Source organism: Thermobia domestica, chromosome 1, assembly GCF_964235325.1.
Source record: "Thermobia domestica chromosome 1, izTheDome1.hap1.1, whole genome shotgun sequence".
Taxonomy (NCBI): Eukaryota; Metazoa; Arthropoda; class Insecta; order Zygentoma; family Lepismatidae; genus Thermobia; species Thermobia domestica.
Genome location: NC_137454.1, coordinates 258,193,712 through 258,218,728, shown reverse-complemented (window position 1 = coordinate 258,218,728; position 25,017 = coordinate 258,193,712). Strand labels below are relative to the sequence as shown.

The 25,017-nt window shown below is 36.5% G+C and overlaps 1 protein-coding gene across 1 annotated transcript in view; it reads right to left on the bottom strand.

Moving 5' to 3' along the window:
- Positions 1 to 25,017, bottom strand: part of LOC145660555 (lipase maturation factor 2-like) — a 71,545-nt gene that overhangs the window by 23,171 nt on the left and 23,357 nt on the right. The window contains exons 5-9 of the mRNA XM_081725776.1: positions 24,413 to 24,591; positions 14,415 to 14,532; positions 11,459 to 11,599; positions 7,313 to 7,518; positions 1,038 to 1,284 (exon numbers count right to left, since the gene is read on the bottom strand). Of these exons, the coding sequence (XP_081581902.1) occupies positions 1,038 to 1,284; positions 7,313 to 7,518; positions 11,459 to 11,599; positions 14,415 to 14,532; positions 24,413 to 24,591 (891 nt within the window). The remainder of the gene's footprint in view (positions 1 to 1,037; positions 1,285 to 7,312; positions 7,519 to 11,458; positions 11,600 to 14,414; positions 14,533 to 24,412; positions 24,592 to 25,017) is intronic.

Below are 25,017 nucleotides of genomic sequence, written 5' to 3'. Positions count from 1 at the left end.
TATTATAGATGCTCAAATCGATTGGTTTTCAGCTTTTGTAATTGTTTGAAATACCAAAAGGAACCATGCTTATTACGTTGTTGACAGGAAGAGTGTATGCAGATAATAGAAGCAGTTTATTGAAATTCGAATGAGATGGAATGTAGCACTTAAAAAACAACGAAATACATTTACGTATTTTGCTGAGTCAGGAACAGTATGAATTAGAGAAGAAGATATTTCGGACAGAGACTGCTTCAGTTATCGATGTGACAGATTGACATGAAATGTAATAGAACGGAATGTGGCACCCGAAAACTCACATAGATCTACGGAAGTTAGATTCAGAAACAATATGAGTAGGAGCAGTGAATATTTCAAATACAAGCTGCTTCAGCTAATAGAAGATATTCTAAGGTATAATTCCCTGTTTGCACGCTGCAAGATTTGAACAAAAAAATTAAATTGAATGTGTCACATCTGGCAGTTCATTCAGAGAAAATTACTAAACTCTATTCATCTACTTGAGATTTATTACACTCACATGTCTTTACTACATTTATCTCGAATATCACTCCATGTAAACAATTAAAGTAAATTACATAATCTTCAAGATAATATATTTTTACTATGCTGCGGTAATTGTTACGAATTAAAGCGGCGATAATGAAAGCGTTATTATGAAGTTCTAAAAAAAATATTATAGAATGAAATGGTCAGTATATTGGCTAAATACAGCTTTAGATCACTGCAAAATTTAACTTCAAGTACTATGACGTATTAACTGACAAGCACCCAAATTATGAGGCGACATATCAATAACAGTGGCCTGTTTCTTTCATAGTATTCCTTAGTATAAAGCCACTACATTTTCAAATTTACCCGCTCGTTGTATTTTCGTTATTTTGAAAATTGTAAAAGACACATCTACGTGACTTTCTGTTAATGCAAATGTACACAATAACAAATAATGCTGTTATATATACACGGATCCATAAACATTTTCTTAAATAATATATTTTATTAAAATATTACCAGATTAGTGAAATGTAACTTACCAACAAACGGTAGTGTGCCATTAACATTTCCTGGCTTATACAGAAAATGATACTCCGACCATGGACCTTCATCACTCATGCTACCTTCGATTACAACTTCAGGTCTTCCACCCACACCTGTCATATGTCGGAAAAGTCCATATGCATTTGTTATTTGAAGGTGGTCCACTGCGGTATACAGTTTTACGAATTGCGGGTATGCTTGAAGAGTATAATTACCCGTGGGGTGTAACGTGGATAGTGGAACCTAATGAGACGAACAAAATAATAAGGATTATTTAAATATTCTCGTTATATAAATAATGATCTATGCCACTTTTGAGCTAAGGTTTTAAAATATTCAGATGAATTTCAATCGCATATATTCTCTCGGAAGCGATGAAAAAAATATTAAAAAGTACTGAACTGAATAATGATTCTACAGTTGGACATAATGCATTAGGAAAACAGATCGTTTAAACAAAAGGTTTGTATACAATTATTAAATTATTTGCTATGATAATATTTCTTTATTACACAACTCCTTTCTTCTATTTTTACAGTAGCATTACTAGAACTAGTTTTATAACTTACAAATCATGATCATATTCATATATTGATGTTTATTCATTTTCCTTTGATATGGTTTATTTCAATAATTCAAGTGGCTAGACCAATTTGTGTAAAGCTTTCTGTACCTTAATAAATACATGGAATTCTTTTAAGTACTTACAGATCCCATGTTTCCATTTATCTATTCGAGGTACGATTCGAGTTGTTTTTAGGAATGATTTGTATTACGTACCTACGGAGGTATTGTCGAATACCCACGTGAGACATTCTCTACACTTAATTGACTGATGATGGTTTAATGATAGGGACATCAGCAGCCGCTCCTACACCTATGTTTTCAAGGTGAAAGGAGAAAGAAAATGAAACGTGTCAGTGTTTCCTTTTGTAGCCTCCTGGTTGTAAGTATCATACTTAAACAGGGATGTCAATGAGAACAACTTACACGGAAACCTAAAACACTTGAGCCTGCAGTCTTTTTTAAAAAATTAAATTGAGAACACCGGAGAAATGGGAAGAAAAATATGCCAGGCATTGAATGGATTAGGTAAATGAGTGAACAGTACAATAGTTTAACAAATTTAAAAACGGTGTTAATTTCTCCAAGACGTATCACGTATGGGATGTTCTCAAGCCATAGACAACAACGCGTTCAAGACGACTACTGAAGCCAATGACCGTTAAAAGAGCAGTTCGAGTTAAAAACAAGTTTGGTGTAATAGAAAGAGTTTAGAAAAATAAGAGATACGTATTTTTTAAAATCTTGATAGGCCGTCTCGTTCAGTTTCTATAGGCGTTTGTTTTTGATGAATTGCAAATGCTGACGTCACCCGTGGGCTACCAAGGAACTCAATGTGAGTCAGCAACCAATCCTTTGTGCTCAGCTGATAAACCTTTAATAGTGTAATGGATATAATAGACTGTTTTGGGTTCGTTACCAGTGTTGCTGTGTGTTGAATTCTTGAGGGATGTTTTTGTTAGTTGTTTCTCCTTCAGCAGTAGTATAAAACAATATAGAGAGAGCACTGATTACGTAGTGCTGTGCGAATGTCTGTAAAGTGAGGTAGAAATACATAACAGTGCTGTTTTCGGTTGTAATCCTCGTGCGATTAAAGCTGAGGAAAACAAAGTATCTTTTTATACGTTTCCAAGTCGTGAGAAATCATCAGATCGATATAAATTATGGCTCAAGAAAATCAATAGAAAAAATTTTGTGCCAAATAAAAACACTTGTGTTTGTTCCGAACATTTGGAAGAGTCCGACTTTGAGCAGTCATGTTTACTGAAAGAAAAACTAATGCTAGGAGAATCATTTACACGCAAACTAAGAAAGAATGCTGTTCCAAGCATATTATTGAAAGGTTTAGAATCCGAGCCATTGGACAACCACCGATGTATGTTAAATTACCAACGTAAAAAAAATCGTACAAGACCCGGTTGTAGTCAAGACGAGGCATTAAAGGGTAATAGCGACGGTGTCACTCATGATTCTGAAGGTGTTGTTTAACAAACAAATGTAAATACAACTGCTATACAATGTGAATTGAGGAGTGAAATATACCAGCTTGTAGAAGGTATCAGTGACGATGACAGTGTTCTTAGGACATTTATTCATCGTTTAATTTTTCTGTATCAAGTAACAATGATGATGAAACGGGTGACGATGGTTGTTTTTCGGAGGGCGTTGCGAATAAAATTTAACAATGGTATTTTTCGTGTTCTGGCAAACTTTACAGATGTTATTTCATTTTTGCCACAATTGTCGCGCTCCTGTACATACATTGAAGCACAAAATTATACAGTTATCATTAAAAAATGCAACAAAATGTGAATCGGAATCAAGATTAAAGAAAAGACACTTATGTGCTGTAGCGATCTCGTCCGCCATCTATTTAAATAGCATTGGTTTCGAAAATTTTAGTTAAAACGCTGAACTTATGCTTCATAGGAAAAACTTTAAAAAAAACTTTTTTGCAGCCCACCATCAGGTATTATTACTTTTTACATGCAAGGAAAGATGGAAGGAAAGCGAGGAATAGGAAGAACACAACTGATCGATGATTTGAGAAACTGAAGAAAATGTTGGAAGTTAAAAGTTGGAAGTTTGGTATACGGACAAAATCTCGCGGCCGAAACATCGCCGGCCAAAACCTCGCGTGGCCAAAACCTCGCCGCCCAAAACCTCGCGGGACAAAATCTCGCCGGGCCAAAACCTCGCCGCCCAAAATCTCGCCGGGCCAAAACCTCGCCACCCAAAACATCGCGTGGCCAAAACCTCGCCGCGAATGAAACTTTTCTTTAAAATTTACCCAATCAGTTTCTTAATATGCAATTCCACATTACAAATAATAATAATAATAATAATAATAATAATAATAATAATAATAATAAGAAGAAGAAGAAGATACAAAACATCATGTGTGTGGGCTTTCTCGGGTTACTCCCGTTTCCTCCCACTTTCTTTATTCCATCATTTCCTTCATCCTGGTCATCTACGTCTCTTTTAACCTACAGGACATAATCAAGGGACGTCGTAAAAACTCATATATTTCATACCTTCATAAATATTATTAGATTTTTGTTGAAATTTTAAGTTTTTGGATGTTCCAAAGTTCACGAAACTAACCCCATTAGTTGTCATTACCTTCCTTATGCAGGCTTTCGTTCCCTATAACCAGTTTAAAAGCATCCTGTCGCCCTACCTTCACATTGAAATCCTCTAATACAGAAACAGAATTTTCATATGGTATCGCGGGACTTGGTCAAATACCTGTGATACTTTTCCTGAAACAGCGTCTTTTATACCGTCATCCTTATCATCTGTTGGATCATTTACATTTTGGTCAGGCGAGATTTGGGTACGGCGATATTTTGGGGCGCGAGGTTTTGGCCCCGCGAGATTTTGGCCCGCGACGTTTTGGACGGCGAGGTTTTGGCCCGGCGAGATTTTGTCCCGCGAGGTTTTGGGCGGCGAGGTTTTGGCCAGGCGAGGTTTCGGCCCGGCGAGATTTTGGGCCGCGAGGTTTTGGCCAGGCGAGGTTTTGGTCCGCGACGTTGTCGCCGCGAGGTTCTGGCCGCGAGGTTTTGTACCCAAACCAGGACGCTGAAGATTGAAAAACGCGGAAGAAATATTTCCAGGCCTAAATCTACAATTGAGAAAACTCATTAGTCTCAGGACCTGCCGAAAGGCAGATACTTAATAATAAGATTACATTTCTAAATCTTTGCACGGTTCTGTTTGGTTGTCAGGGGATGGACAATACGATTCTCCAGAATTCTCGGCAAAATATTTAACATATAGAGTAATGGATTTGCGAAGCAATAAAATTGCAGAATTTACTGTCATTAAAAGGATTTAGTAGAAGGTGATTTAAACAAAACAGCTCGTAAATGAGTTTTAATGAAGCTTCTGAGGAACTTAAATATTACTCTGTTTCTCTCTGCTATCCATACAGGAATTAGGAAACTAATCGCGTCGGAATTCGGAAACATAACTCAAGAATTTGATGTGTGGCATGTATCTAAAAGCTTTGCAAAAAAGTTTAAAATTGAGAGTAAGCGAAGTAGTAAACTACAACTATGGAAACCAAGTTTAGTTAATCATTTATGCAACCACTGCGATGAACTTCTTGAGAAATTTACCTCGGTGTTGTATCATATTACAAATATATACTCATGTCCAAAATGACTGTCGCATATCTATAACTTCTTCTTGTAAGAATATAATTTGATAACGATTTTGCAGAGAACTTTTAATACTGATACTATGTGCATAATCGGGAAATGTATATTTGTGGTACATTTCATAGGAAAAGAATGATAAATATGAAAATTGGAACGAATAAAGCAAAATGTCGCTAAATGGACAAGAAAATTTTATTTTCATTTTATTGTTCTTATTTACTGCTCTCTTTTAAATGAAATTTGCCACATACATGTCTTTGCCGATTATACACATACTAACATTATAAGAAGTACCGGGAGAATTCGTTATCAAATTGCATTTCTACAATATATTTATAGACATGCAACAATAATTTTGGACATGAGTGTACATTCTTGTGCATTCATGTACAAGAAAAGATGTACGCATTTTCTTCTTCGGTAGCCATATGAAAGCAACATTCCGCTGCCACTAGTTCACGATTTGAACTGATAAGGCTTAAAGTTGTCCGTCATCGCAATCAATTCTCGAAAAGGAAATTGCACTTTAGAACGTGTTACCACACCTCTCACAAACGAAATGCTTGGCACCGTATGTATGGAAGCCTCCCCTCGCAGCCTGACCATGGATGACGACATCACGAAATCTTTTTCCTCTGTTACTCGCTAACGTCTCAATGTATCGCGATCAAACAAACACCATTTCTTTTAGAATTTTCAACTCTACAAATAGAAATAATTTGTAAAAAAGGCATTTTTAAGTCGAACTGCTCCTTTAAACATGAGGTTTTGGAAGCATTTAATTGCAGTGCAGAAACCATTTGCCACTCAACATCTCCAGCAGTTTGACAACGGTATAAAGTTAAATGTTGAGTTCCACATAAATTGACTGTGGTTCAGAAAGCGACACGAACAAGAGTGATTTTTCTATTTATTACATCGCGTCATCCTCATTGGCTAGAACCACATATGCCAATTCCCAAGCAACAAAACGCACTACTGCGTCAGCAGATGGTTATCCTCTGTGTTTAGTCTATTGCTCTGGATATTGCATCGCGAACTGCTATCAACTCGCCAGATGATCAATGCAACTATGTACTCGCAGTAACTGTTAAGTGTGCATGAAAAATTGTAGACCCTGGAGCCACAACTTGTAAATCAAATAAGTTCTATCTGTTTTAGGACAACGCGAAGCCATATATTGCTCAGGTCACCCATGACATTATTATACGACTTGATTGGGAAACGCTAATGCGTCCTTCCTATTTCTCCGACACTGCAAAGTTGAATTACCACTTAATTTGTTAGGCAACCATCTCCGAAGACGATGACTCCGAATCCACGCAACAGACTTCTTTGGTTCTATTAACATGGGATCCATAGTCTGGGGAATGGAAACAAGTTATGACGAGGAATATTTCAAGTTTCCAGTACATCTTACTGCATGTTATATTTTTTTCCTTTTGCAAAGGCAAAATCCAATATGAAGCCAGGCCAACAAACGTGCAGGACGAAAAGAATGTTTCATCTAAATCTAACGTATGTAAACAGAAGAGCGGAAGAAAATAATGGTATCCTTACTTATACAAAAAACTCATTACTCACATCAAAAGACTAGACATAATATAAACTGGCGATAGTTAGATTTATTTTATTTTATTTTATTTATTTATTTTTTTGAAGGGAGAGGAGTAGAAAAAGAAAGTAATAAGCTCGCGTGCTGTCTTCTGGTTATTGTATAATTAAAGGTTTTAGAGTAAATAATAATTGCTTAAACTGTTTACATGCAACTGATTTCTTATTCAGCCCTACATTTTTTGTTGTCAGACTATGCAAGAGAATATGACCTACGAGAAGTGTTTTAAATTCATATTATTTTATCAAATATGTACACAATTTATAAACATTTTGCAAAATTGCAGTTTACATTTGCGGCACTACTGTATTTTGCTCTTTGTAATCGTATGATCCAAGAACTATAGAATTAGACTTATTTAAACATATCGCTAAGACATCAATGAATTTTGTATCAAAAGAATAGCTACCAGTTAATAAACTCATACCAGACTGACTCCAAACAAGATGAAAGCTAAGCCTCCAACTGATATTGTTCTTAGCAGCGTTGTAACTTTACTAACAATTCCTTCCACATCCAGCAGTGAACTTGTTAAGGCTTCAGCCACAACGAGAGCAAGTGAAGCGACACCGATGACCATTACCTTAGGTAATGCCTTTCCCAATAAATCTTCGAACTGATACTGAGTAAAAGCTATTTAAAATAAAGAAATGCTGATTAGAAATAATTCAAACACGACGAAGGTACAAAACATTAAGTTTTAAATGTATAGGATAACATTTATTTTATTCAAATATAGACTTGATAGACTTTTATTAGTACTTTAATAATTCACATTTGAAATAATGTATGTCCAAAAAAGTACCAAAGACATAGTAGCCACAAACTAGGGTGGCCATTAATAACGAACTTGAAACTTAACTTTTGCACATTAATTTTTATCCCTAAATTCTTGATGTATCGAACTTTGTCTTAATAGAAATAAATATATATATATATATATATATATATATATATATATATATATATAACAGACTAACTATAGAAGAGATAGATACTTCTAACCTTTAAAGCTACACTGTTAATTTTCAGCCACTTTTAAGTCGTACAAGTATTGTGTATGCCATAGACAAAATAAATAAAAAGATGAAAATTTTCAGTTTAACGTCCCACGTTTATGCCCTATAGCTAAGGGGGGAGGATGATTAAGGTAAGTGCATAATGATGGAAAATTTGGTGAAATGAGAATGTAGAAGAAACGACAGTACCCCAAGAAAACCCATGGACACGATGTTGTTCATGACAAAAGTACTTGGCCGAGGATCGAATTAGAGACCCCACACACCAGAGATACGTGCTCTACTACACAGCCACCGTGCCTCCTACCCAAATGAATAAGAATATATTACTGGGATGCCTGGAAGAACAGCTTACTGAAACTAGTCAAATAACCGTTGCTAATTACATAATCACAACACTATAATCTATCCTGTTCAGTTTAAATTGATTTATACGTAATTGAGATCTCATTTGGAAACTGCTAATATTTCTTTTCTTTTAAATGAAGCATTTACAAGCTTTCACCTCTCCCTTGGATCTTTGTTCTCATACAACAAAAATACGAGTCAAGGAAATGTAAAGGAATGGTCTCAACGAAAAAACAGTGAAGATATCTTGTCAATTGCTGCTGGTCACAAGTCAAATACTCTAGCAGGCACGTAGCCAGGATTTCGTAATGGGGGAGGGAGAATGACATGAAATATTGTGGTTATCACACCAGGGGCTCGATCATTCTAAACTATTTTACTGCAACATATATTGATTCGTTTAGCCAGGATTTTGTAATGGAGGGAGTGACATGAAATACTGTGATTATCACACCAGGGGCTCGATCAATCTAAACTATTTTACTGACAACATATATTGGTTTGTTAGGACAATAAAATGAGGATAGGTTAGTAAGTATTTTAATAACAAACTATGAAGAAATCTCGAGTGAAAGAATATAAAAAAAGTATTGAAAAAGATTTTACAATATCTACGTTCCTTCCTCTGTTCATTTTAATATAAAAATTTTCCTAATCTTCCTTTCATAATGACCTCAACTATTATAAAAAGTACACATCCAATAATGTTTTGTAAAATTACAATATCTACAATATTTGTACAATATCTGCGCTTCTTTCTCTGTGGAATCAAATGTTAACGGAACTTTCTTTTCACATAAATTTTGTTTTAATTATTCTGTCAACTACCGATTGTTCCAAATGACAACTTAAAGGAGCGGTAGAACTGTTTCTGAAATAACATGTTGATACTGCACACAAAGCTCCTCATAAGAAAAAAGTAATCAAATACTTGGTGAAGCTCCCCTTGACTACATGCCTGGCTCTAGACAGCATAACTGACAAAGTATATATTCACTGCTCTTCCTCAGAGACCATTCCTTCATCTTTTTATTACTTTTAATTCTATTTTATTCTCCGTGCAAGGCTCGAGGCGAGAGCCAAAAGCTTGGAAGTATAATGAATTTTCAGGAATCATCAGAAATTTAAATAAGTGAAATACATGATTGCTAAAACTCCCAAGCATGTGAGCATACTGTTTGAAGTTTACTTTAGTTTATCAGTTATTAAAATTTACACTTCAGAGTTTTCATATAGCATAATTTCAGCATGATGCCAACAAGTAAAAATTTTAATTATTTGTAAGGTTAGAATATAGTTACGCGTAACTATGTGGGTAAGATTCTTTTAAATATAAACTAATCCCAAGAAAGTTCATAAACACAGAGACAGGAGTTTGCCATAGGATTCTTTGCACTAACTAAATTAATTTTGGATTGTTGTTAAGGTATCTCTAAACTATACTCCCAATTAAAGATCTGTATGCATCCCGTGCATATTTCCCATGCGTGCAACATGTCCCACCCACCTAAGACATTTTAATCTCTTCCGGATTATATGAATTTCTACGAAGTTATACATATAATAATAATAATAATAATAATATGAAATAATGTCAATTGAAAAAAAAAGATCCGTGAAAGAAATTGAACGAGTGTTTATTTTAAAAAGTCAAAAGTAAACAGTAATTACTTATGCTAATCATTGATACACAATTCGCTCATGGTATCAGTGTTTGTTGCACTTCCGCGTGTACGAATAGCTCAAAATGCAGAAAATCTACAATTATCTGATTAACGACCTAATCCGGATAATTGGGAAAATCACAAAAATCCGGATAATTGGGAAAATCACAAAAATAAAGTTATGTTGTGAGATAAAAAGTTCTCTAAAATCAAGTAATGTACAATACTTACAAGTTATAATGTAAAACATGTAATTGATCAGTAAATTCCGTGTATCTTTAAAAGTAAACAAGCTCATTACAACTCGAATTTCATGAAAGAGCTTTAAAGCATACAATTAGGGTTTAATATTACACTATGTGATCAAAAGTATCCGGACACCTGGCTGAAAATGACTTACAAGTTCGTGGCGCCCTCCATCGGTACGTTCGCAGGCATACTTTCAATCAGGTGCTGGAAGGTTTCTTGCGGAATGGCAGCCCATTCTTCACGGAGTGCTGAAATGGAGAGGTATCGATGTAGGTCGGTGAGGCCTGGCACGAAGTCGGCGTTCTAAAACATCCCAAAGGTGTTCTATAGGAACAAGTCAGGACAGTCCATTACAGGGGTGTTATGGTCGTGTAACCACTCCGCCACAGCCCGTGTAGTATGAACACGTGCTCGATCGTGTTGAAAGATGCAATTGCTATCCACGAATTGCTCTTCAACAGTGGGAAGCAAGAAGGTGTTTAAAACATCAATGTAGTCCTGCGCTGTGACAGTGCCACGCGAGACAAGGGGTGAAAGCCCCCTCCAAGAAAAACACGACCACACCATAACACCACCTCCTCCGAATTCTACTGTTGGCACTACACACGCTGACAGATGACGTTCATCGGGCATTCGCCATACTCACACCCTGCTATCGGATCGCCACATTGTGTACCGTGATTCGTCACTCCACACAACGTTTTTCCACTGTTCAATCGTCCAATGTTTATGCTCCTTACACCCAGCGAGGCGTCGTTTGGCATTTACCTGCGTGATGTGTGGCTTATGAGCAGCCGCTCTACCATGAAATCCAAGTTTTTTCACCTCACGCCTAACTGTCATAGTACTTGGAGTGGATCCTGATGCAGTTTGGAATTCCTGTGTGATGGTCTGGATGGCCTGCCTATTACACTTTACGACCATCTTCAACTGTCGGCGGTCTCTGTCAGTTAACAGACGAGATCGGTCTGTATGCTTTTGTGCTGTACGTGTCCCTTCACGTTTCCACTTCACTATCACATCAGACACAGTGGACCTAGGGATGTTTAGGAGTATGGAAATCTCGCGTACAGACTTCTGACACAAGTGACACCCAATCACCTGACCACGTTCGAAGTCCGTTAGTTCCGCGGAGCGCCCCATTCTGCTTTCTCACGATGTCTAATGACTACTGAGGTCGCTGATAATGAGTACCTGGCAGTAGGTGGCAGCACGATGCACCTAATACGAAAAACGTATATTTTTGGGGGTGTCCGGATACCTTTGATCACATAGTGTATTAGTTCAACTTACCAAGATCAGCATCTACAGCTCCTGCTGCATTGATTCTTACAGAACAGTATTCTTTTGTGAAGTAAATCAGTACTCCATACACAACAGCAGGTATCAGCAAATTAAACAGAGTGCTTAAGAACCGTACAATCGCCGACTGATCTGAAACAAAAATTTATTGGCAGCAGTTATACGATCAGAAACTATGTTTCAAGATAAGATGTGCTTATTCTTCTAAGGTGAACAAACAATTTAATACATTTCAATTCCAACTTTTATTATTTATCCACAAGAACCCATTTGAACTAATACTAAAGGACTTAACCACGTTTGCTTTCCAGTTTTTAATTCCACCCTCAAATTTCTGTTTATATTTGGTAAACTTTTCAAAGTAACAAATGTTGTATAGTAACCGAAAACTTAACTTATACGAGAGCTATCCAGAAAGTCACTCACGTTTCGGCGGGGTGCAGCTAGGGGCGGGGCGAGCGCCGCCATTTTGTGCATAGAATTCGCCCGTACAATGCGCATTCAGTTGTGGATGAAAGTTTGTGTTGCTTCTGCTCTGTTCATAATACAAGGTAACCAAAAAAGTTCTTGCCGTTCTAGAGCAGTGATAAACAAAGAGCAACACAGTGGACAATGCGTACCTTTAATTTTAAACCTATATCCGTCTGCATCCAACACCTTTTGACAACGTTCCTGCAGCTGCACAATACCTTGGTGATGAAACTCGGCGGTCGTGGATGCAAAGAAGTCTTAGAGTGCGTTCCACAGGTCTTCCTCATTTGCGAAGGATGTCTCACGGAGATGGACGTCGAGGGAATGAAACACGTGGTAATCAGTTGGCGCAAGGTCAAGGTGTGTGATATGGTACATGGTACAATGTCTCTCAGCCAAGTTACTGAAGGGTCACCCGGGTCCTCTTTGCCACATGTAGCTTGGTATTGTCGTGCAGAAACAGCACACACTTGCGATTCACCAATGCCGGATTCTTGTGCCGCAAAGCACGATGAACCCTTTGCAACTGCTGAAAGTAGAGATCCATGATGGCCTGACCAGGTGGAAGGAGCTCGTAATGCACCACTTGCCGACAATTGCATCGTACAGAGATCATAACCTTTCGTGAGAGCAAAAGTGGTTTTGAAGTATGAGGACAGGGTCACGTGGTGACAACCGATGTCTAGTACGCTTGGGAGTGTCTTAGAGGACCCATATTTCATCATCAGTGAGCAAGGACAAACAGTCTGTCATTCGTTGTTCCTTATTGGCTGCCGACGATGTGTGAAGTATCCACTTGTTTAACTTGTATGACTTCCCTATCCCATGAAGGTGGAGTTTAGCTGTTTCAGCGGAAACATGGAACCTTGCTGCAATTCATTACACGTTAGACTTCTGTTCTCCTCGGTGGCTGCTTTCAGAGCCTCGTTATCCAACACATGTGGTTGTCCACTGTGACGTTCATTCGAAAGGATTATATTTACCGAACGGAATTTCTGGAACCAGTGTCTGGCAGTGCGTTCGTTCACGGAATTCTCTCCAAGTGTCCTGCATATGCGGTGATTTGATGCGCCAGCTGACAGGCCCACTTTAAAATCATACAACAAACACATATGAACAAAGTGCTTCGATACATACCTCCATTTCTCTTCGACACTTGACAAGCTGTATGTACGCAATGTACCTCTATTACTGAAGATCGATGGTCAGACTAACTCTCGATCGCTTGGCATGCACGAGAGTCATTTCGTTTCCTCTCTGTGAGCGCATGATTAATGGGACGTTTAAAAAGGCAAACACTTTTTTGGTTACCATGTACTATTAACACGATTGCTCCAATTGAAAATCTCGCCAGCTGTGGAGTGAGGTCGGTCATATGATTTTTGTTTGCGAAAAACATTAAACCGATTTACACTCATCGACAACTGTGTAAAGCTTACCAAGGATGAGATAAGTGAAAGTGGAGTGTGGCGCTGGTGCCTCATACTTAAAGATGGCCGCATAAACGTTCACGATGAAGACCGGAGTGGGCGACCGAGCACTGTGACTGACGAACTGGTCGAAAAAATCTCTTACAGGATTCGTGAAAATCGCCGTTGCTCGACAACAGAGCTCTTGTTTGAGTTTCCGCATATTTTACACAGCTTATTACAAGTTATGACTCAAAAGTTTAGGTTTTGTGCAAAATGGGTTCCGAGAATTTTGACCAGAAAAATTCCTTGAGGTCTATAATGAACTCGGAAATTCTTTTATTGATCGTATCGTTACTGGGACGAGACTTGAGTTAAGCATGCTAATTGTAAAGCAAATGCATGGAATGAAGACACAGTTCACAAAAATCTTACCATGTTTGCAAGATTCTCTAGCAACTTTTGTGGTTTGGGATAGAGAAGACGTACTGTGAAACATTACAGAAGTTAAAGCGCAATTCAGAACAAACGTTCAGGAAAACTAGGTGCAAAAAGTCATGCCGTTTCATGAGAACGCACTCGGCCAAGCAGACTCAAAAACTCTTACCAGGGCCTTTATTCGGAGGTTTTCGACTATCCGTGAAATAGCCCGGATCTCGCTCCAAGTCACTACCACTTCCCTACCTATGTAAGCTAGCTAGGAACGCAGCGCTTTGATGATGACGCAGATCTTCACACTGGCATACAGGGGTAGTTGAAGTCACAGGGTAACAACTTTTATGATAATGGACTTTGTAAGCTTGTTCATCGCTATTATGAGTGCCTAAACTTGTAAAGCGACTATATCGAAAAGTAGTGTAAGAGTGTCGTTTCAAAATGTATATAACAAATATCTACTTTCATTTGACTTCTTGTTCCAAAACATGAGTTACTTTCTGGATAATCCTCATATTTCGATCTGTACAGTTAATAAAAATTCATAGAAGGAAAGACTTTACAACTAATTAGCCCGTAATCCTCTATTATGAATTACGTCATTTCCTATTTCTTTTAACTATGTAACTTACCTTCTCCTTTTTTCCTGTAGAAGCAATCGTCGTCTAATAATGAAACGCACAATACGATGGTGAGTAGATTGAAAAAATTGTAGTTTCCAGTCAAGATAATCGCAAGTTGGAGTAACACCTACAGAAATAATAATCAATTAATACAATCAGTATAAATAAATGTTATAAACCAATATTTGCAAATAGAACCTATAGAATAAATATTGCATACTTAGAGATAAAAGCCTTATCTTATATCCGGGGTGGAAAAAACTTTTCAGATAGTTTAGTTGCTCTCTAGCAACTTTGCCAGTCATTAACTCCACTGCTAGACTGTTAACATGTAAGAGGGTTTCTTTGTTTTCTTGGGATCTCTCTTCTTATCAAAAATACGTTATAAAGCAGAGAGGTGAATACACTTTTTGAAGACTGACTAATAAATTTCCAGCATTGTGCACGAAAAGTATACAGTAAAAGCATAAACGATGAATGTTGTATGTCGTAGATTTCATCTTTTACTTAACGAAAAATTAAAGTGAACTGCGTTGTAAGTACAAAATTAATTTTTATGCGGTGAATTGTATGTAACTGAAAATATGATTTATTTATTTTATTTATTTATTTTTTAAGCAGATAAATAAATCATTGAAACTGTGAGCAAGCAGTTGATTTGCTTAAAACTTTTGTGGCAACTTGATGTACAGAAGTGTAACAAACAGAAATGTTTATTTAATAAACGAGTGACTTCTTCAGTTAAAATTTATGTCATCCCGCCTGTGATCGAAATTTCTTTTATTCAGATGCAAAGCAGGAAACGATTCAAATATGCTCCTATCTGTAATGGAAGAACATGGATGTAATACTTTGATATTCCCGACTGAATGTTCAGTTTCCTGCAGCTGTTTCGATAAATCTGAAGTGGGGTCTTTTCCCTAATCAAATTATTTATTTAATATAGTCTACTTTACAATTTACATGTAATATATATATATATATATATATATATAAAGAGCGTTTCTAAAGTCCCCGAACTTTGACTTTAAAAATTCATTGTTGAGCAACAATGCAATGTTTTCGGAAACTGTTCATTGTGATTGATTATTGGTGTTGTTGGAACATACCAATCAACACACTAACATTAGGCGATAATGAACAACGCAGAAAGAAGCAAAAATGAAAGTTAGATGTCCAGTTGAACACACACGAATTCAGCCCACCATGAATCTTATACGGGAGCCGAGGGTTGCTGTTTTGGAAGCTTACTTTAAAGTTAAATCATACGAAAGCTGTAAAAAGATCCTTCATAAGATATCCCAATGCTTTCACCTGGAAAAACAACAGTGTTTGACTTAGTAAAAAGGTTTTGCGAAACAAGAAACCTTGCAGATAACCCAAGGAGTAGACATCATCAATTTTTACACTAAGACTTTATTGTGGATATTGGTCAAAAATTACAGAACTCAACTAGGAAGTTTCTGAGGCGGCCCCCACAGAAAAAAAGAAAATCTTTGTCATCTTGTTATAGAACTGCAAAACGTCTGAAGTTCCGAGCATACACGGTGCAGGTAGTTAACGAGCTGCGCCCGTTCGATTTCCAGAAACGCACAAATTAATGTCGTGGTTCAAAAGATTCACGCGGAATAATATAGTCAACAAACTGAAAATCCTTTTGCAGTACATGAAGTTCCACTTCATTTTCAGAAAGTGGCAGGAGTATGATGTGCAATTTCAAGAAGAATTATGGGTCCAATATTTTCAACACGACCGTTAATTCAGAAGTGTATATCGACATCACTATTCAATTTGTAGCTTTGCTTGAGGAAGACGAACTTTATTGTTGGTTCCACCAGGATGAAGCGACCAGTCATATATCAAATGAGTCAATGAAGATGCTCAAGACATTTTCTTCGAGGATCGATCGATATCGAAGAACTTGTGGCCGCTTCGTTCACCACTTTTTTTTTTTTTTTTTTTTTTTTTTTTTTTTTTTTTGCTGCCTTAAGAACATAGTGTACAAAAACAAGAACAGTGAGCGACATCCTGGTCACAACACTACACAAAGTGGCTTACAATATGTGTCGTCGTGTTAACTTGTGCCTAGCAGTTGATGGTAAACATATCCAACATTTTTTCTAAATATTCTACGCATCAACTTGACAAATGTGCTCTCCTTTTCGAGTTTAAGAGCAAATCATGTAACAATTTGGCACCCGGTGTTTCTAGAATATACACCCATCACTGATCTCAAAAATGCCGGATGCCAGAAAAAATACCTCACGGGAGAAGAGGGGGGAAGAAAGCCGGAAATGTAACCGTTTCTATTATTCACTATAACTCCGTAACCACTCTTCTACAATTTCGTTTTAGTACATTTTTGAGCTAAATGTAATGGTTTTCTTGTTATTTTCATTTTTACTCAGTATTGGTTGCTCGTGACGTTAGTTTTTAAGTCACAGATTCTTTACAAGATCGAATTCGGAAAAATGTTTCGTCTAAAAGTTTTTCGTCATTTTATGCTCTTTCAAAAAATGTATACTTATATTAGTGTACGACTAGTAGTGCCTGAGTTATAAGCGACTTTATTGTGCCGTGTGCGAAACTGATCACGGCGCGGCCCAAGAGTTACCTTCCCACAAACGGTAGATATTAGCAGCTGATGATGATTAATATATATATAATCTTGTCTGTTTGCAAGTGTATAATCCTGATGATTAAGTCTGTCTATAATCTAATTAAAAATATCCATTTTTAATTTCAATTGAGGGGCTTTTCAGAAAATAACTCTTGCCAAAACACAAAATTTCTCTGAAGAACGAAAAGACAGCTTTCTCTAGTACACACTATGAGAAACTCTGCAAATCTGTTTCTTTATACGTGTCTCGGATACCTTCTAAAACGTGCATAAACATGCAACTTTCTATTCATTTTTTTGAATGAAAAAAAAAAAATCTTGTTTTGACAATGGTTGTTTTTGCTACAAGTCCTTCGATTTATGTACTACTATGGTACTGAACGAAATAGAGCAGGAACCAGGTTTCAAAATTGGCTTCAAGAGGGAATCATGAACAATTTGCCATCCACTTGTTTTTCTGTATTGCCACCTTTCCCTCTTAATACTTACTGTAATGGTAAGAAAAAAAGCATGAAATAATATATGAATCACATACTTTGTAAATGATCAGTTTTTAAACTGTTCAATCTTATTTACAGAAGAAGCACTTGCTTATTATTAAGATTGTGTACAGTTGCTATAATACAATAAATCTATAATAAGAAACGTAATAGAAGGAAACCATATGCTTAAGAAATCTCTACACAAGAGAACAAATTATTTGATTTCTAGAATTAGTTCTCAATAATGTTATGCCACTCTTATATCCTAAAAAAGATAAAGAAGTTTGTGATGTCTTTAATGCATCATTCAGTCTTCATCACTCTGTTCATTACGTATACTGTATATTTATATTTATACTTCCTCGGACAACTATACATTGGAGTGCACAAGAAACAGCGATTTTTACATTTGCATTTCAAACTTACACACTCAAGTTTCTGACAGCTACACATGGTAATCTCTAAACAAGCCTTGGGAAAATCTTCGAGTCCTTTCAAAATTGGTTTCAGAATTTGGTCCTCCAAGTAGCCTACCAGCCGGAGTCTTCTGGCTTTGGTAGACATATCTCACACTTATCACCGTTTCCCAAATTGCTGTTTGGTAATGGGATCTCTTTATATGTTATTTCAGAGCATCACTATTTTGAGGTAATCTATCCAGGCTGCATTTTCCTAAAAGTAGGAGCCTAGCTCCATCACAGATTTTCGCATTAACCTTGAGGAGGTTTGTGAAAAACATTTTTGCAGATTCAATAACGTTTGCTGATAAAGGAATCTTTCCTAGGGAAAATAAAAGGTCACAGTTCTTTGAGTAAGTATACCATAAGTAGATGATGCATTGCTGGAATTATCACCTTCAGAACTCTTTGTTGTTTCCGGTAGTTTTAAAGATCAGAACACTATTAACTCAAACTTCGAGATCGATGTTCAAAGTCTTGAAGGGAAGCACGAAGAAACAGACTCACAGACTCTAGAATGATACTTCATGCTGTGAATCACAATTCAGAAAGAATTGTTGTGATGAGTAGAGACAACGATGTGTTCCTGCTGTTGATACACCATTATGACAGAATTTCTTGTGAAGAATTGTACAAGATGGCGGGATATCAAAAACAAGAAGGTTTATTCCAGTTCACCACCTCTGCCACTAGTTATCTGAGAATGAGAAAAGAGGTAATGGCTTATCACGCTCCACTTGGATGCGGCATAATGTCATATCCAGTTGGAACATCAAAGATCAAGAATTGTCTACTTACTCATGTCAGAAAATTGTGACCTTTTATTTTCCTTAGGACATATTCCTTTATTAGCAAGTGCTATTGAATCTGCAGAACTGTTTTTCACAACTCCTCAAGGTTTATGCGAACATCTGTAATGAAGGTACGCTCCTACTTTTAGGAAAATGCAGACTGAAGAAATTACCTCCAACTAGTGATACTCTGAAACAACATATAAAGAGATCCCATTACCAAACAACAATTTGGGAAATGCTGGTAAGGGTGAGATCTATTTACCAAGGCCAGAAGACTCTCGATGGTACTTGGAGGACCAAATTCTGAGACCAGTTTTGAAAACACTTGAAAATATTTCCAAGGCTTGTTTAGAGATTACCATGTGTAGCGGTCAGAAACTTGAGTGTCTAAATTTGAAATGCAAGTGTAAGAATGGCGGTTTCTTGTGCACTCCAATGTGTAGTTGTCCGAGCAAGTATAAAAATTCAATAGCAGTTAATGAACAGAGTGATGAAGACTGAATGATGCATTAAAGATATCACAAATTTCTTTACCTTTCTCGAGATATAAAGATAACCAAGAAAGTTCTGTCGTTTTTTGTGTAGATCTGTGTTCAACTGGTCCTCACAAAGTCAGTTGAATGTGAATGGAGTTAAAGCGAAGGTCAGTTGTTACTGGGGGTATATCCAACACATTACTGATTGTAGCAGTTCAGTAACACAGTGAACTTGCGTAAGGAGTGAACATGGGACCTCCACAGAGCGTTATAAGAGCGTGTATGCTGTACAAGTTCAAACTGGGATCAAATGCCGCTACAGCAGGGCGGAAGATATGCCAGGCCTTTGGTGAGGATGTTGTGACTACGGGCACAGTGCAGTGGTGGTTTAACAAGTTTAAGGGCGGTGACGAAACACTCGAAGACGCACTAGTTGCCAGACGACCAACACATGTGCAAAATGAAGATCTTCAGGCAGCAATTGTGGCGAACAGTTGACAGACATGTGAGAAACTGGGACTACAATTCAGTGTGAGCGGGAAAACCGTTCGGCAGCACCTCCATCAACTTGGGAAGCACTATAAATTGAGTCGATGGGTCTCACATGATTTGATTCCGGGCCAGAAGGCAACGCGAGCAGACACCTGTGTTTCTTTGCTGTCTCGATTGAGGGAGGAGCCATTTCTGGACACGTTGTTGACATGTGATGAGAAGTGGAACCTGTACAAAGCTCCACGACGCCGTCATGATCCCAGGAACCGGTTCCAAAACAGCCAAAACCAGCACTGTACCAGAAGAAGGTTCTCCTGTGTGTTTTGTGGACTGTTCGCGGCATCGTGCATCGGGAACTGCTACCAGCTGGTCAGAGCATCAATGTAACTATGTACTGTCGTAGCTAAGCCGTGTTCAAGAAAATTTTGAAACTTTGGAGCCAGAACTTCTGAATCGCAAAGGGGTTCTCCTGTTACAGGATAACGCTAAGCCACGTGGCTAGGATTACCCGGGACACCATTCTAGGCTTTGGATGGGAAACAGTATTGCATCCGAAATACTTCCCGGACATTGCACCGTCCTATTATTACTTGTTCCTTTCCTTAGACAACCACCTTAGAGGACGCCAGTTCAAATCTTTAGTAAAGGTACAAAATGCACTTGACACCTTCTTCGTTTCACGACCCACCAACTACTTCCGCGATGTAATCCATGGCCTTCCAGAACATTGGCAGAAGGTCGTCGATGCTGATCGGGACAATATTTGATTTTTCAGGTACGTCTTAGATTACATATCGATGTTCGAAAGTGGTGGGTAAAAAAGCGACAGAACTTCCTTGGTTACCTTTATATAAGAGTGGTGTAACATTAACGAGAACTAATTCTAGAAATCAAATAGTTTGTTCTCTTGAGAGATTTCTTAAGCATATGGTTTCCTTCTATTGTGCTTCTTCTGTAAGTAAGATTTAAACAGTTTAAAAACTGATCATTTATAAAATGTGTTACGCTTATCTTATTTTTTGCTTTTTTCTTACCGTTACAGTAGGTATTAAGAGAGAAAGGTGATAATATAGAAAAACAAGTGGATGGCAAATTTTTCATGATTCCCTCTTGAAGGAAATTTTGAAATCTGGTTCCTGCTCTATTTCGTTCAGTACCATAGTAGTACATAAGTCAAAGGACTTGTAGCAAAAACAACCATTGTCAAAACAAGATTTTTTTTTTCTTCAGAAAAATGAATAGAAAGTTGCATGTTTATGCATGTTTTAGAAGGTATCAGCGACATGTATAAAGAAATGGATTTGCAGAGTTTCTCATAGTGTGTACTAGAGAAAGCTGTCTTTTCATTCTTCAGAGAAATTTTGTGTTTTGACAAGAGTTATTTTCCGAAAAGCCCCTCAATTAATATTAAAAATGAATATTTTTAATTAGATTATAGACAGACTTAATCATCAGGATTATATACTTGCAAACAGACAAGATTATATATATATTAATCATCATCAGCTGCTAATATCTACCGTTTGTGGGAAGGTAACTATTGGGCCGCGCCGTGATCAGTTTCCCAAACGACAGAATAAAGTCGCTTATAATTCAGGCACTATTAGTCCTACATTAGTATAAGTATACATTTTTTGAAAGAGCATAAAGTGACGAAAAACTTTTAGAGGAAACATTTTTCCGAATTCGATCTTGTAAAGAATCTGTGGCTAAAAAACTGACTTCACGCGCAATTAATATTGAGTAAAAGTGAAAATAAGAAAACCATTACATTTAGCTCAAAAATGTACTAGAACTAAATTGTAGAAGACAATTAGACAAACAAAATGAAAAAAGTTTGAATACTCTAGCTCCAGTGATTACGGAGTTATAGTTAATAATAGAAACGGTTAAATTTTCGGCTTTCTTCCCCCCTCTCCTCCTGTGAGGTATTTTTTCTGGCATCCGGCATTTTTGTGATCAGTGATGGGTGTATATTCAAAAAAACATCGGATGCCAAATTGTTACATGATTTGCCCTTAGAACTCAATTTTTAAGCCCCGATGTCTAGACTAAAATAGTAAACTTTGTTGCATATCCTTAAGTAAGAACAAACTATAATCACAAGCAAATAATTTCAAGTTATTTGATATGTGAAGAATTTATACTTGATAATCTTCTTATATTGGAATTCGGGGACTTTAGAAACGCAGTGCATATTTACAAATTATACCACAGAATAAAATTATTTCCCTGCACCACGAACTCTCTTCATGTTTAAGATTCTGTTTTCAATATATTTCGGTCATTTCTTTGACCATGAAACCATGCATGTGAAATTTGAGCTAAGGCTATAACTATACCTCCAATCAAAGTAATGTTCCTTGTCATGTAAAGAGAAAACAGCACCCTAGTATTAAAGTAACCACTCTCATTGTCAATTAAATTCAACACTGTAAATCTGAATCCAATCACTTCGCTGAACTAAACTTTCATTCATGACATGTTATCGTAATAAATTTAATATCATACTTTGAACAAATTCTATAATGTTCCTGGCGGTTAATTCTTGGCGTGTTATCAGCTGTTCAGAGAACTTACTTAGGTACATATATATATATACACATTCCACTGCAACAAAGAAATATATAATAACTACTACGAATATCGTACTTTTCACTTCAATTCCGTGTCATTATGTGTCTTTTAAGACGAAAATCTTTCAGAGCTCACCTTTCCAAACAGGACGTTAGAATGATTGTGTGGATCAATGTTGCCAGATCAAACTCGATATATGGCCTGCCTCATAAACTAATGTTACTAGATACAATTTAGTGCTATATGTAAGTCCAGAAATAAAGTTTTTATTTTTCATAAATTTAATTTATTGTTTTAAATTCAATGCGTGGATTATCAAATCAAAAAATCAAATGTATTTTAATTTGTAGTTTTAATCTAACTTAGTACAATATTGTCCCAACGATGATCAAGATTACCCCGGTCTAGGTTTAGTTCAGGATTTACCGTTCTAATGAAGATAGATTCTAATACGTATCTCTGAATGTTTTTAAAGCATGAAAGTACGACTTCCCAATCTGTCAATTTCATGACCTATTTTTTGTGAATGTCCAGATAGGCCGGATGTGGAAGTTTCATCAGCTCTGGCATCTCTCATATGCTCTCTAATATTCTTTTTCGTCGTTCGTATACAGATGTGTACAAGACTACTGTTTGGTTCTTGTTATAAATGTATAGTGCCATGTGCAACGAAGTATATTGCATTTGTAACAAGCACTATACAGGAATGACAAAAAAACCTACGGAAGGGATTCGAGAGAGGATTACTCAACATATGAGAGATGTCAGAGGTCATGAAACTCCCACATCCAGTCTGTCTAGGCATTCATAAGAAATACGCCATGATGCTGACAAGAGTGGAAGTCTTACATCAATGCTTTAACAACACTCAAAGAAATGTATTCGAATCTTTCTTGATTAGAACTGGAAATCCTGAACTAAACCTAGATCGAGGTAATTTGGATCATCGATGGGACAATATTATACTATGTGAAATTAAAATAAATTTCTTTATTTCAGAACTTACATTGCACAAGCTGCAATCAAGTGACAATTTTTAAAGGCAATCCAAATATTGGAATTAAAACAATAAATTAAATTTATTAAAAACAAAGAAAACACTTTATTTTTGTCAAATATTCTACTAAATTGTGTCTAGTGACATTAGTTTATATGGCAGCCCATATATTGGGGTTTCATCTGGCAACATTGACCCACACAATCTTTCTCAAGTTCTCAGTTTGGGAAGATGAGCTCGGAAACGGTAAGTTACTAAAACAAGTGAAAACTACGATACAGGTAGTGGTTATTATATACTTCATTGTAGTAGTGGAATGTATATATGTACCTAGGTATATAAGTTCTCTGAAGAACTGGTAACACGAAAGGAATTAACCGCCATAATATATATATATATATATATATATATATATATATATAATTAGGGATGGGCAAAACCGGTTTTTATAAAAACCGAAACCCGAAAAACCGACATTTCGGTTTCCTCCAAAACCGGTTCGGTTTTTCACCGAAACCGGTTTCGGTAAAAATTTTCGAAAACACACAAAACTATTTCTCTGGAAATGGATTCGGTTTCCGGAGAACAACGAAACACCATTCTGGTCAGAAATAAAACAAATTTTGAAAAAAAAAAACCGGAATCGGTTTTGAAGAAAACCGAAACCGGACCAGGTAAAAAACCGAACCGGTTTTGGAGAAAACCGAAAACCGGTTTCGGATTCAAGTTTATAATATTGAATTTAATTGACAATGAGAGTGGTTCCTGGAATACTCGGGTGCTGTTTTCTCTTTACAGGACAAGGAATATTATTTTGAATGAAATTATATTGATAGGCTTAACTCATATCGTACATGCATACGATTAAGGTCACAGAAATGATCGTAAGGTCACAGAAATGATCGAAATATAATGAAAACAGGATCTTAAACAAGAACAGCGTTCGTGGTGCAAGGTAAGACTTTCCAGTAATTATATCACTGGATGTTTAAAAAAGTAATCGTGTAGTTTAGTTTCAAGAAACTTGTTACAAAATGTTATCATTATGTTAAATAAAATAATTTCGTACTACTCACAAGTTTTCGATTTAGAATCTAGAATTGTTACTTACTTGAAGCCAAAAACTTATGATTCTCACTCGGCGATGAGGAAAGAAAAACAATAATGGCACAAGTATTTCTATGAAGTATGTTCCAACTACACCAAGCCGTAATATCCATGACGGAAGATGATGGGCATACCAAGCCAATGGAGTGGGAATGCACTGCGACTCGAAGTGCACATTTAAGGCTGAAATATTAAAATCAGACGAGAACAGTCAGTATAAAGCAAGCTAACTATATTGTTACGACCAATATTTTTTTTTTTCACTGGTCGACAGAATATAATAGCAGTAATAATAATTATTATTCCAAAGTAGAAATAAATAATTAAAAGTATTAAATAATTATGACGAAAAAAAATGGAAAATATATTTTGATGTTCAAGAAAAACTGCATTACACTATTCATTATTTTAAAAAAATCTATTGTACTAACATTAAGCGAAATCTCACTTATTGATCAGAAGTTACCAGGATCTTGTCCTAAGCAACGATCCCATCAGTGAAATTAAATCTTTACTTCTTTCTCATTTAAAAGAAATCTTGTATTGTAGGTTAGTAATTAAATTTAGAAACTTCTAATTGCGCTTAAATTGAAATGAAAAATAACCTGT